The following is a 12,367-nucleotide window of genomic DNA, read 5'->3' on the forward strand; positions in this document are numbered from 1 at the left end:
ACCTAGATGTATCTGGCAAAGTGACTCTTAACTGAGAAAATACCTTTATAAGATTGGCCTGTAGGCAAGTCTGTAGAACATTTTTTGCTTAATGATTTATGTGGAAGTACTCCACCCACTGTGGGAGGTGCCATGTGAGCAAGTGGTTTTGAATGATATAAGAAGCACGCTTTAATCCCAGCACTCAGGGAGGCAGAAGCAGGCAGATCTCTGGGAGGACAGCCAGGGTTACATAGAGAAATCCTGTCTTGAAAAACCAAAAAGAAAAAAAAAAAGAAAAAGAAGAAGAAGAAGAAGAAGAAGAAGAAGAAGAAGAAGAAGAGGAAGAAGAAAGGAGCAGGCTGAGTAAACCATGAGGAGCAAGCCAGGAATCAGCATTCCCCCATGGTCTCTGCTTCAGTTTCTACCCCCAGTTTCTGCCTCGAGTTCCTGCCCTGACTCCCTCAGTGAGAGACTGTGACCAGGAGCTGTAAGCAGAAATCAGTGTTTTATTCCCAGGTTGCTTTTGGTCCTGGTGTTTGTCACAGCAGCAAAAACCCTGACTAAGACAGATATAGGCTCTTAGACTCTACTGTCAGATGCCATACTCCAGATCCTGCCATAAAGTAGGCCCGGGGTGTCTCCTGGGGTCACAGTGTAGACGCTTTTTGGTGATTATGTTGCAGTGAATTTTAACACTTTTCCAGCCTTTCAGAAAATGATCTCATAGCAGTGGAAAGCTGTGTCCTGGAAGGCTGGGCAATGGAGCCTGCTTTTGGCTGAGTAAGCAGGGTAGTTTAAAGCAGCATCTTCCCTGTGGGAGGAAGCCAGTGGCCCTGTCTTACAAGGAAGGTGCTGCAGTTGAAGGCAGGAGATGCACTGCTCTGGAGAGGTAGAGTTGTGGAGGAATGGTAAATGTCATGGTTTTTTAATGAACAAGAAGAATATAAGCGTAGGATGTCAACTTGACCAAAACAGTAAAGATTTAGAATAATCATGTAATCTAAGTAAATCTAATCACAGATCACTCACAATCCAGCCATGCTAAATAGAGTTCTTTAGGCAACAACTTGGATGACTGTTCTGCTGAAGGATTTGCTGTTAGTGGAAAGATGATTGGTTTTGAAGTTCTGAAATGTGGCATTCCATGCATTCCTATGTTTAAGGAAATGCTTCTTCTTCCCATCTGCAAGGTGGCCACACTCAGTGACTGCACCCCGGCTGTGCTAGGCTGTCTGGTTGCTCTGGTGACTGCAGAGTGAGTGACTGAGATCCTTTACTTTTCTGGTTAGGAATCTTAGAGTGTTGAGATGGCTCAGCAAATGAGTGGCTAATGAAGTTTCGATTGTCATTTGAAGACTTGTTTTTACTCAAACCAGAATAATGACCTTATCAAATGTTTTTAGTTTTCAGTGATAGTTAAGGGTATCAGTGGATTAGAAAAAATTCTACCACATTTCAGAAATGATGGAAGGAACGTGGCATCTCTCCAATAAGGAGTAAGAGATGGGTTGTTAGTTTCATAATTTATTTAAAAAGTAGTTGAAGAGGCCTGGGGATTTGGCTCAGTAGTGGAGCCCTTGTCTAGTCTACAGGAGGTCTGGGTTAAATACCTAACACCACAAAGACAGCAACAAAACAAACAAGAGCTATATAGGAAGCACCATGCTTCCTAAACAGAGAGCCTTATGTATATGTGGGTCAGGTAGTTTGAAGTCAAGCGTTAGATGGCTTTGTGATTTTTTTTTTAAATCCTCAGGAAATCCTTACTTATTTCTTTGTATAAGAGTTCTGCTGTCAGAATATGGAGATGCAAGGTCAGCAGTACATGGTAGAAATGCCGTGGTCCCTGTGTCCTGGCTACCTCTGTACACATCTGCTGTCCTCTAGCTCTGGCATGCCCTGGACCAGGCTGTTGTCCTCTGCAGGAGACACTGGGCTGTCTGGGAGCATTAGTCTCTCATTTACATGTTGCACCGATCAAAAGAGCTCTGAAGTTGGCTGGCCTGATTGATGTTTGATCAATGTCTAGGCATCACCACTGTGCCTGGGTGCATTCCTAGGGGATCACTCTTGTACCTCAAGTGGCTTCCTAAGCCACTCCTCTGTCTTAAGACATTTTTTTTTTTTTTTTCAAAATGAGTTCTGGTTACTATGGTTTCTTGTTTGTGTCTAATGTCAAAGGAAAAAGGGTGCTGACCATGTGGTACCTTTACTTTTCTGATAAGATTCACACTTAGGAACTGCTCATTATTAGATACAGCAGGTAGTCTCCACCAGCCAGAGACTCTGGACCAAGGAGTAGCAGGTTCTTGGGACTGCTGCCGCTTTTCCCAGGGCACGTCTGGTGTGCTGTGGATGCTGTGCTGTCATGCTGCTCCGGGCCTGTGCAGCTGACTTTTTAGAGACGCCCAGCTTGTGTGTGTTCCCGGCAAACCTGTGCCTGCAGCTGGTCTCAGGCTTCTGACCGGGCTCTAGGCCAGGCTGGCTCCTGGGTCTGGGCACAGCTTTTGTCTTGGATTTGCTACTCTCTTCAGCTACAGCCAGAGTTTTCCAGATCTCTTCAGTTTCTCTTACTTTCCTGTATCACACTGTCCTGAAATTAATTTCTTAAAATTGGTTTTATGATGAGTTTTATTCTGAGTAAGTGGTCACAGTTTTTTGGGAGTATACAGTTTCTCATTTTAATATTTTTAAAGTATTATTATTTTTTGTGGATTATGTGTGAGGCATGCATGTGATCATGTGAATGTGGAGGCCAGAGGACAACTTCCAGGAGTTCTCTCCTTCCACTGTGGATTTCAGGGGTGGAACAGTTTCTCATTCAAAAAAAAACAGTTTTAAAGTAATAGTAAAGTCTTGAGTATTCTTCATACTGTTTTAATTTGTACAACACACAAGAAAAATCAAGATATTCTGTTTAAAACTCAGTAGTTTCTAAATGGTGGGAGGATGAGAAAATGGGTCTAGGTTCCGAGGTGGCTTACATTGCTCATGGATGGGACTCTCTTCACTACAGGTGATCCTCATGTCTGCCACCATCAACTGCAAAGAATTTGCAGACTACTTTGCTGTTCCTGTTCAGAACAAGATGAATCCTGCATATGTTTTTGAAGTGGAAGGCAAGCCTCATGCTATTGAAGAGTATTACCTTAATGATTTGGGGCACATTAATCATAGTGGGGTATGTCGGGATGCATTGCTTCTTTTATAGTGAATGGACTTTGTTTCTGACTAACTGTGAATTCCCTTGCTAATTCTAAAAGGGTTTCGAGGCCCATTTAGAACTTGTCAGAGCCGACACATGGGAGGAAGGGGTGGAGAAAATAAAGGGAGGAAACTACCGGCTTTTGTTATAAGCTGTGAGCATAGTAAATATTCATATCATGCATCCTCATGAAAGTTATTGAGACTACCTTCATGCCTCACTGATGCTGAAAAATAAAAAAATCAGATTGTAGTCATTATAAAATTGTAAATTCACTTGAAGATGGGTAAATTTACTTGAGATAGAATTCTGGTTAAATGTGCATTTCTGGTCTAAGGTGAGTTGAGTTGAACCTGGAATTGTACTGTGACAGTGAAGACTGGGGACACATTGTCATAAGAGGCGGGTGTAGAGTTGCTTTCACATGTGTGGTACACTTAGAGATCTCAGAAGTCTGGAGTTGAAAGCGGGTACGACACACTTCTTTTCTCATCCTTCTGAGAGGGCGCTCAGTGAGAAAGTGCTTGGGCAGCTGTGTGAGACTCCATTCCTAGCTCACGAACACAAACCCAAAGGGAGCGAAAGCTTGCCTCCCTCTTCCTGTCTTCTGGAGGAGCTCTCAGGCTCTTCCCTCACACCTGGGCCTGCCTGCCGAGCAAGTACAGCACCGTTTGTCTCTTGTTGTGCAGAGGTGGCATGCTCTCTGCATATGTTTCTATACCCGTAAATATTCTTCCCGTTTCTCTTGTAGAGTGGCAGGCCCCTGCCCCACACAGGGCTGCTCCTCCTGCTGCCGTGCTGTAGTGCACACAGGAGAGCACGGCTTACAGGGCACGGTGTCTCAGCCTCTGAGCACAGGCATCTTTGTTCACAGTCCTGTGAGGCAGGGCACCCTCAGCACATCCCTCTCCATGACCACAACCAAAAATGTTCCTAGACAGTGCCAGAGGTCAGGTCAAGACCTCTGTGTGGACCACTCCTCCTGGAGCCTGTGAGCCCAGAAGGAGATTGCTGGGGCGAGGAAGAACACATGTGCTTGCAGTTGGATGGAGGAGATGGTAGTGTTGAACAGTGGCCTCCACTAGAGTGAGGTGCTGGCTGGGCTTCATCTGATGTGAACATAAGACAATTCTTTGTGGAAACACTGAAAAAGGAGTAAGGTCAGCTGTGGGCGTCTATGCTGGGAGGCCCTGTGGTTGGACAGGCTAGCTTCTAGAAGCTAGGGCCCTTTGGCTGACTGTTCAGCTGTTTAGACGGCACCTAGCTTTACCATTGCTTACCACATAGCCTGCCTGTGGTATCTAGAAGGCGCATAGTTACTGTTTCAGTGCATGATCAGACATGATTTTTATTTGGGCATTTTGTGGGAGGGTGCTGATGTTGGAACTCGGGTCCTTGTCTAGCTAAGCTGCCCTCTCACTCCCTGAATCAGTCTATTGCTGTTAACTATGAAGGTGGTGTTTTGTACTTATTCTGTCATATAACTTTGCACATTAGAGAACGTATTTTCAAATTCAGTTTCATTGTTATTCCTCCTGTTCATCTCCTACTGTCTAGTGACACCTCTGTGGAGCTCGGCCCTCCGCCTGTGCTGGTCTCTCATGAGGTCTTGACCCACTGTCTGCTGTCTTCCACTCCCGAGCTCCCGCTGCTCGTCTTTTCTTGCCCATGTTTAGACAATAATTGCGTATTTTTTCTCTTCAGAAACATCCTCCTCAGCCCAAGGTTTGTCTGCAGCTCTTCCTAGCTTCTGTCTGGGGTGGGACTATGAGCTCTGCTCCTCTAGTTCCCAGTACTGTTGTCTCTCTCCATTGTGACTCTACTGACCCCACTTACCCAGGCTGTATCTGCCAGGCTCCTTTTGGTCCAGTCACCACACGGCAAGGTCAGCCTTAAGCTTACTTGGCTTTTAGAGAATAATGACACTGTTGGCCACTCTGGACTTTTTTTGAAACTCATCTACTTTGGTCCCCTGTTTTTTGGTTTTTCGAGATGGTTTCTCTGTGTAGTTTTGGTGCCTGTCCTGGAACTCATTCTGTAGCCCAGACTGGCCTAGAACTCACAGAGATCAGCCTGCCTCTGCCTCCTGAGTGCTGGGATTAAAGGCGTGAGCCACCACTGCCCGGCTGGTCCCCTGTTTTTTGTGATGCCAACTTTAAGTGTTGCCTTTCAAGGCCCTTAGAAGAATCTTTATCTCTTATTTTCAACTTGTTTTCTTTTGCAAGAATACCCTTAGGAAAGGTCTATAGAGTGTAAATGTATACTCTAATGGGATTGTGCAGCACCCCGCCCCCTGCCCCCAGTGCAGTACCCCCCCCCCCCAGTGCAGCACCTTGCCCCAGTACACTGTGCTGTTACATTTTGTTTGCAGCAGAATCGCATGTAGCCAGCCTCACGATTGCTGTGTAGGCATGGATGACCTTGAGCACCTGCTCCTTCTGCCTCTACTTTCTCAAAGGCTAGGACACAAGTGTGTGCCTCTAGGCTAACAGCCTAGTTTTTGTGCACCCCCCTTTAGGGTTTTCTTCTCCTTTTTAGGTCTTTAAACACTTAGATTAGATTCCCATTTGTCCTGGCACCATTTGTTTCCCCATTGAATGTATACCTATTCTCTAGATGCGTGTATTTTTCCAAAGAACTCATTCCTTGTGTTCTGGGTCTCCCTAGATAGCCTGGACATCTTTTGATGACACGTGTGTAGGATCATAACCTCCCTTTAGGACAGAAGCACTGTGGCTTCTGCCTTGTTCTGTGAGCGGAGTCACGGTGTCAGAATGTGGGTTGCCTTGCCCAGCCTTGGTGCAAGGGGAGGAGCTTGGTCCTGCTTCAACTTGGTGTGTGTCATGCTTTGTTGATACCCAGGGGAGGCCTGCCCCTTTCTGAACCAACACAGAGGAGGAGTGGATGGGGGTAGGAGGCGGGGGTGTGGGGTGTGGAGGTGGTGGGTGGTGGAGAGAACGGGAGGAGAGAAGGAAGGGGAAACTGTGGTTGGGATGTAAAATAAATGAAAACATTTAATTAATTAAAAAATATCCGAAAGGTCAGGTATAGTGGCATGCACCTATAATCTCATTCCTTTGGAGGTGGTGGTAGAAGTATCATGAGGTCAGAGCTGGCCTAGAATACATAGCAAGTGGAAGGTTGGTCTGGGCTACATGAGACCCTGTCTAAACACCAGCAACAAGAAGGACTATTTAGAGGGCTTGGGCTCTAGAGCTCAGTGCAGTTACTTGTGACTCCGTCACATGCTTTTTCTACATGGCTTGTCAGTAGCAGACTTCCAGGTGTCACTGTTGGGGTTTGTGGAACATGTGCCTTTTCCCTATTTCCCGTAATAGTTATATTACGGAATATTGGCCACTGTTAGGATAGAAAATTAAGGCATATTAGCAATGAATGTATTTGATGTGCTTTGTTATGAAATGAAAGTAGACTTGTTACAATCAAGTTATTAGAATTATAGTAATATTGGGAAATGGTTATTTGGACATTTGCTGTAACATTTCCATATATGACTAACTTCTGACTTCCTGAAGATTCCTTTCTGCATGTCCGTCACAATGTCATTCGTGAGGTCTTATAGATAGTAGTTGATCCAATTATTAAACAAAATGCTTCCTACTCTTGGTGGAAAACAGAAAGGATGTAAAGCAGACTATGTGAAAACTGCTGCAGAGCTCTATGCACAGACTTGTTCTGTAGAGGATCCCAGGGGCAATTCTAAGCCATTAGGTTCGGTTTAAGTTTGTTTTAGTGTTCAATTAAAAATAGTCTAGCAATCTCTAAGCCCTAGCAGACAGCTGCCATGTCATGTGGTATTCTTAGGGCACACTGGGTGACAGATGTGACACTATCTTTTGCTGGTAGTTCCTGTGCATAGACGTTGGGATGTTGGAGCTCTTAGAGGTGGGGATTTGATACCCTGGAAGGGCACTGATTTGGAGATAGGAAACAACTCCCAAGTTTTCTAGGCCTTTGATGCAATTTATCCTGTGCCTTAAAAGTAGTCTCCGCCTGGACTCTCTGCTTGGCCTTTCTGATTCCATCTGTGTTGCCACTGACTTTGATGCTGTGCATCTGCAGTATCCCAGGCATCACTTGCCATCACAAGTTTTCAAGAATGACTGTAAATGGCATTATTGTTGTTATTATTATTATTTATTATACTTAGGGTGTTTTTAGAGTGATGTCTAAAGGGGTGAGCACACATCTAAACCAGTATTTTTCCTGCAGCTCTATTTAGATATTCTATTTCTTTTGTTTTTTTCAGCTCCCCCCCTACCGTTTGGAGGAGCCGGTGATAACAAAGGATGTCTATGAAGTTGCTGTCTCTCTCATTCAGATGTTTGATGACCTGGACATGAAAGAGAGTCGGTAAGAGCCCCTCCAGCTACACTTATGTATGTGTACCATACACATGTCTCGGTGTTTTTAACAGTGGTAAGATAATAGCTGGAGACACTTGGGCTTGTTTTGAGACAGAGTCTAGTTATATGACACAGAGTTGCAGCCTTCTTGCTCTCATGTGCTGGGATTTGGGGAATGTGCTTCCACACCTAGCTGTAGGTACCTTCTCAGCAGTCAGCAGTCACTGGTCACTCTGCAAATTTCTACCTAAGTCAAAGCCGTGCTGAGGGCAGCTTTAGGACTTTGTTTTTGTTTTTGTTTTTTAAGCTAGCATTGGAGCCAGAAAGCGGGATGATGGCTTTTCCAGAAACAGGAATCACATGGCTTCCTCTGCTTTGTTTTCTTTGTTTCTGAGATGTTTCCTGACACCCAGCAGGCAATCCAGACCTGCATTCTTTTAGCTTTTTGTTTAAAAAAACAAAACTTGAGACTTTTTTTCCTTTGAGGACAATTTAGGTTCTAAGTGCTGGTTTGAGTCTATAATTTAGAAAATACTGTTATTGAAGCTCTATGGTCCTAATTTTATTGCATCAAATAAATAGCACTTATTATTTTAGAAACAAATAACGATAATGGATATTCTGCCCCCCCTTAGTAACCAAAGCTAGATCGCTGGGGTGACTTCTTTCCTATAGACTTTAGGATACCCCTGAATTAACCCTTGTTTGTCAAATTTGGACTTCTTTTCTTGGCTCACTTTCATTCTTCCCAGATTACCGCCTTCAAAGACTGTTGGTAAATGTTCTTCTTAGCTTTTGTTTGGGTAAAACATTATTTCCGTTTCATTCTTTGAAAAAATAATCTAAATCAACAGATAAAAAACTTGAGCTAGGGAGATGTCTCAGTTGTTCAAGTGCTTGGTTTGCAGCACGAGGACCCGATTTGACTCCCAGAACCTGCAGAGGGACGGGAGTGGGGACCAGGCGTGGTGTGTGCCTGTAATGCCAGCTGGGGAGGCAGGGACAGGATGGATCTCGGTGGCCAGCCCATCTAGCCTAACAGGTGAAATTCAGGCCAGTGAGAGACCCTGTCTTGAGGAAGGTGGACAGAATTCTTGTGGACGACACTCAGAGTTGACACTGACACTTTTCTGTCTCCCCCTCCCTCTCGTTCCCATTCCTTTCCTTCCACCCCTCTTCCTCTCTCTCTCCCCTCCCCCTCCTCTACTTCTGCACACGTGTACACACACACACACACACACACACACACACACACACACACGTAAACACACGTACACACACATATGCATAAATTAAAAAGATCTCATGTCTTCACTGGACCAGCATGACTGGAAGTATGGAGACAACCTGCACCCAAAGCGCTGTACATAAGGATGAGAGCTAGGGCGTGTGCTGACTAGACTGAATTAGTCCAAAATGTCTGCAGTAGGGAGCTCCAATAGACTGCTTCGCCCCACACTCACGCAGCTTATTCTGCTGTCAGAACCCTGCACCAGAGATGTGTGTTTGTCATATTGAACACACTGTCACTCAGAGTCCTAGTGCTGCCCATTCTCTGGGTTCTGACAGCTGTGTAACACCACGTCTCTCCCATTGCAGTATCTATCACACAGAGCAGTTCAGTACCTAAGGCCTCTCTGTGCATCCCTATCCGTTATTCTCCCCATTTCCTGGGCCACTGATCTCAGATGTCTTCAGTTTTGCCTTTTTCAAATGTCAGATTGTTGATGTATGGTTTGTAGCCTTTTCTCGTTGACTTTTTACTTAGAAACACATAGTTAAGGGACAGGAGAAGGTTCTCAATAATTAAGAGTGCTTACTGCCCTTGTATAAGACCCAGGTTCGGTTCCCAGCACACATATGGTGGCTTACAATTACCTGTAACTATTGAACACACATGGTGCAATACATATACTCAGGCATATACACATACATTGAATAAATATTGAAATAAAATCAGAAAAAATAATTTAAAAAGCATTAAGATTTTTACCTATCTCTTCATGAAGTGGTGACTAATTGTTGGTGTTTTGAGGCAGCATCTCTCTGTGTAGTACTGGCTGCCCTGGAACTCACTCTGTTGACCAGGTTGGCCTCAAACTCACAGAGATCCACCTACCTTTGGCTCCCAAGTCTGGGATTAAAGGTGTGCGCAACCACTGCCCGGCATGTTTCTTCTTTAATGAAGTGCTTGTACATGTCTGTTGCCAATTTTTTTCTTTTCTTTTTGTATTTAGTTTGTTTGTTTGTTTTTACATTCCAACTGCAGTTTCCCTTCCATCCTCTCCTTCCAGTCCCTCCCCCTAACTCCCCCCACCCCCCATCCACTCCTCCTCCTCTGCTTCTCTTCAGAAAGGGGCAGGCCTCCCATGGATATCAATCAGCCATGGCATACAAGTTGCAGTGAGACTAGGCCTTCATCTCCTATTAAGGCTGGCTAAGGCAATCTGCAGGAGGAAAGGGTCCCCAGAGCCCTTAAGTTTTGAGATGGGATTAGACTGATTTTGAACTTCTGGGCTCAATTAATTTTCCTGCCTCAGCCTCCAGGTATTTGATACTACAGGTGTGTACTACCATACTAGGCTTGGAGATTTTTATTTATTCACTTACTTTTAATTAATTTTTTTCTCTTAGAGTATGTGTTGTGTGCATGTGTATATATATGTGGAGGCCAGAGAACAACATCGTATGTCATCAGGAACATTACCCTGTCCTATGGCTCACCAATTATGCAAGACTGGCTGGTCAGTGAGTCCTGAGGACCCCTCTGTCTCTGCCTCCCCATTGCTGAGATTGTGCACAGATGCCACCACACACGCATGTGTTGGTGTAAATGCTAGGGATTGAACTCAGGTCCTCGTGATTGCAAGGCAGGTGCTTTACTGCCTAAGCCATCCCCCAGCTCCTTGGGAGTATAACTTTGGAGTTAGTCTCCCTATGTAGCACAGGCTAGTCTTGAAGTCCATGAATTTTCATTTGGTCACTTTGTGATTGAATCCTCATAAACTTTAGTGGTTTTTTGTCATTATTTTTGATAAGTCAGTTTTCAGTTAACATTTTCCCTTTGGCCCAATAGTTTCTTTTGGTGCTGTTAGTGAACCCAGGCCTTTGCACATGTTAAGTATATACCTTTACCCCACTGTGCTATTCCTCCAGCCCATTTTTATACATTGGTATTGATCTTGAATCCTGCAACTTGCTGAACCTGCTAGAATTCCACTACCTTGGGGTGTGTGAGTGCACACACACGCATGCACTCGTGCATATGTTTATGTCTGGGTCAATTGCACACCTTGGGTGTTGTTTCTCGGGCACTGTCCACCATTTGGAATAAGGTCTTTTGCTGGCCTAGACAACTCACTAACTAGGCTGGGCTGGGTGGCCAGCAAGCCCCAGAGATCTGTGTGTCTCTTCCAGTACTGGGATGACAAGGATGTGCCACTGTGCCCAGCCCTTCTATGTGGGTAGCATGTTCCCTTCTCCGTTGTGGTGCTATTCTAGGTGACAGCCTGGCCTGCCCCTCTTGGGCTTTTATAAGGCTGACTCCTTCCTGCCCATCTTGTCTCTCTGAGCAGTCCTTTCTTTCTTTTTTTTTTATTTTAAAACTTTCTTTTTATTTATTCTTTGTGTCTTTCACATCATGCATCTTGATCCCATTTATTTCCTATCACTGAGTATCTACCCTCTGCCCTTGCAGCACCCCCCAATAAAATTTAAGAGAAAAAGAAAAAAGGGAGGATCTCCTCATGGAAGCTGTAGTGTGACACAGTGAGTCATGCAGTGTGCCCTTTTGTCCACACGTCTTTACTTGCAAGTGTTCATTGCAAAGAGTCACTGGTCTGGTTCGAGGCCTCTGGTTTCTGCTACACTATCGATGCTGGGCCCTCACTGGGACTCCTCTTGGACATCTTGCTGTTGCCCTGTGTTGTGGAAATTCTGTAGCTTTAGGTCTGCAGGATTAGGATTAGTCCCTTCATGTGCTCTAGCCGATCATAGATGGGATGGATGTTGGTTGGGGTGGGCCAACCCATAACCCTGGTTCTGGGCCTGGGTGGTTGCAGGGTTGGTCAGCCCAGCACTGAGCGGTCCTTTCACATGCAGCTTTGCAGCTCTTTCTGTGTGTGAGTGTTTTGTGGGCACATCTGTCTGTGTACCGGGTGCGTAACCTGGTACCTGTGGAAGCCAGAATGGGACACCAGATCCACTGGAACTGGAGTTAGATTGTTAAGAGTAACCGTGTTGGTGCTGGAAACTGAACCTGGATTCTCTGAAGAGCAGTGGGTGCTTTTAACAGTTGAGCCATCTCTCCAGCCCCAGCATATAACCCTTTATCCTGTATTTGTTTGTTTCTTTCAGGCTTATTGCTAAGTTACTTATTTCTCCTCTTGTCTCTCTACTGGGAGTAGGCTCCAGAGCAATGCAGGGCTCTTCTGTCTGTTACTGCCGCCCACTTAATTCTGTCTCTATACCTGGGGCAGGGGTGTAGGCTCCAGAGCAATGCAGGGCCTTCTGTCTGTTACTGCTGTCCCTAGACTGCATAGAGAAAGGTATGAAATGCAGGGAGGGCCCACAGGAAAATTGTATTTCATATAGAAAGTGAGGAGGTGGTTATCTGAGATCTGCATCTATAGGCATACTGTGTAGTAATAGTCTGGGCTTTAGTAAAGCCTGCTTATAGTTATTCTAAGGGTTATATCTTGGGCTTCTGGATTATAGCATCTAAATTTCCAGGAAAACTTTTGCAGATGTGTGTCTTACAGGCAGTGCAGTGGAAGAGCCCCAGCTTATTGCCTGGCTGGCCTCCTTGCATGCC

At 45.0% G+C, this 12,367-nt stretch overlaps 1 protein-coding gene across 3 annotated transcripts in view; it reads left to right on the forward strand.

Moving 5' to 3' along the window:
• Tdrd9 (tudor domain containing 9) overlaps positions 1 to 12,367 on the forward strand; it is a 98,622-nt gene that overhangs the window by 37,061 nt on the left and 49,194 nt on the right. For all 3 annotated transcript variants that reach the window (XR_009382832.1, XM_059279544.1, XM_059279545.1), the window contains exons 7-8: positions 2,999 to 3,163; positions 7,458 to 7,561. Coding sequence is in view for 2 of the 3 variants with exons in the window: in XM_059279544.1 (XP_059135527.1) it covers positions 2,999 to 3,163; positions 7,458 to 7,561 (269 nt within the window). In the remaining variant the exon portion in view is untranslated. The remainder of the gene's footprint in view (positions 1 to 2,998; positions 3,164 to 7,457; positions 7,562 to 12,367) is intronic.

The sequence above is a fragment of the Peromyscus eremicus genome, chromosome 14, assembly GCF_949786415.1.
Source record: "Peromyscus eremicus chromosome 14, PerEre_H2_v1, whole genome shotgun sequence".
Lineage (NCBI taxonomy): Eukaryota > Metazoa > Chordata > Mammalia > Rodentia > Cricetidae > Peromyscus > Peromyscus eremicus.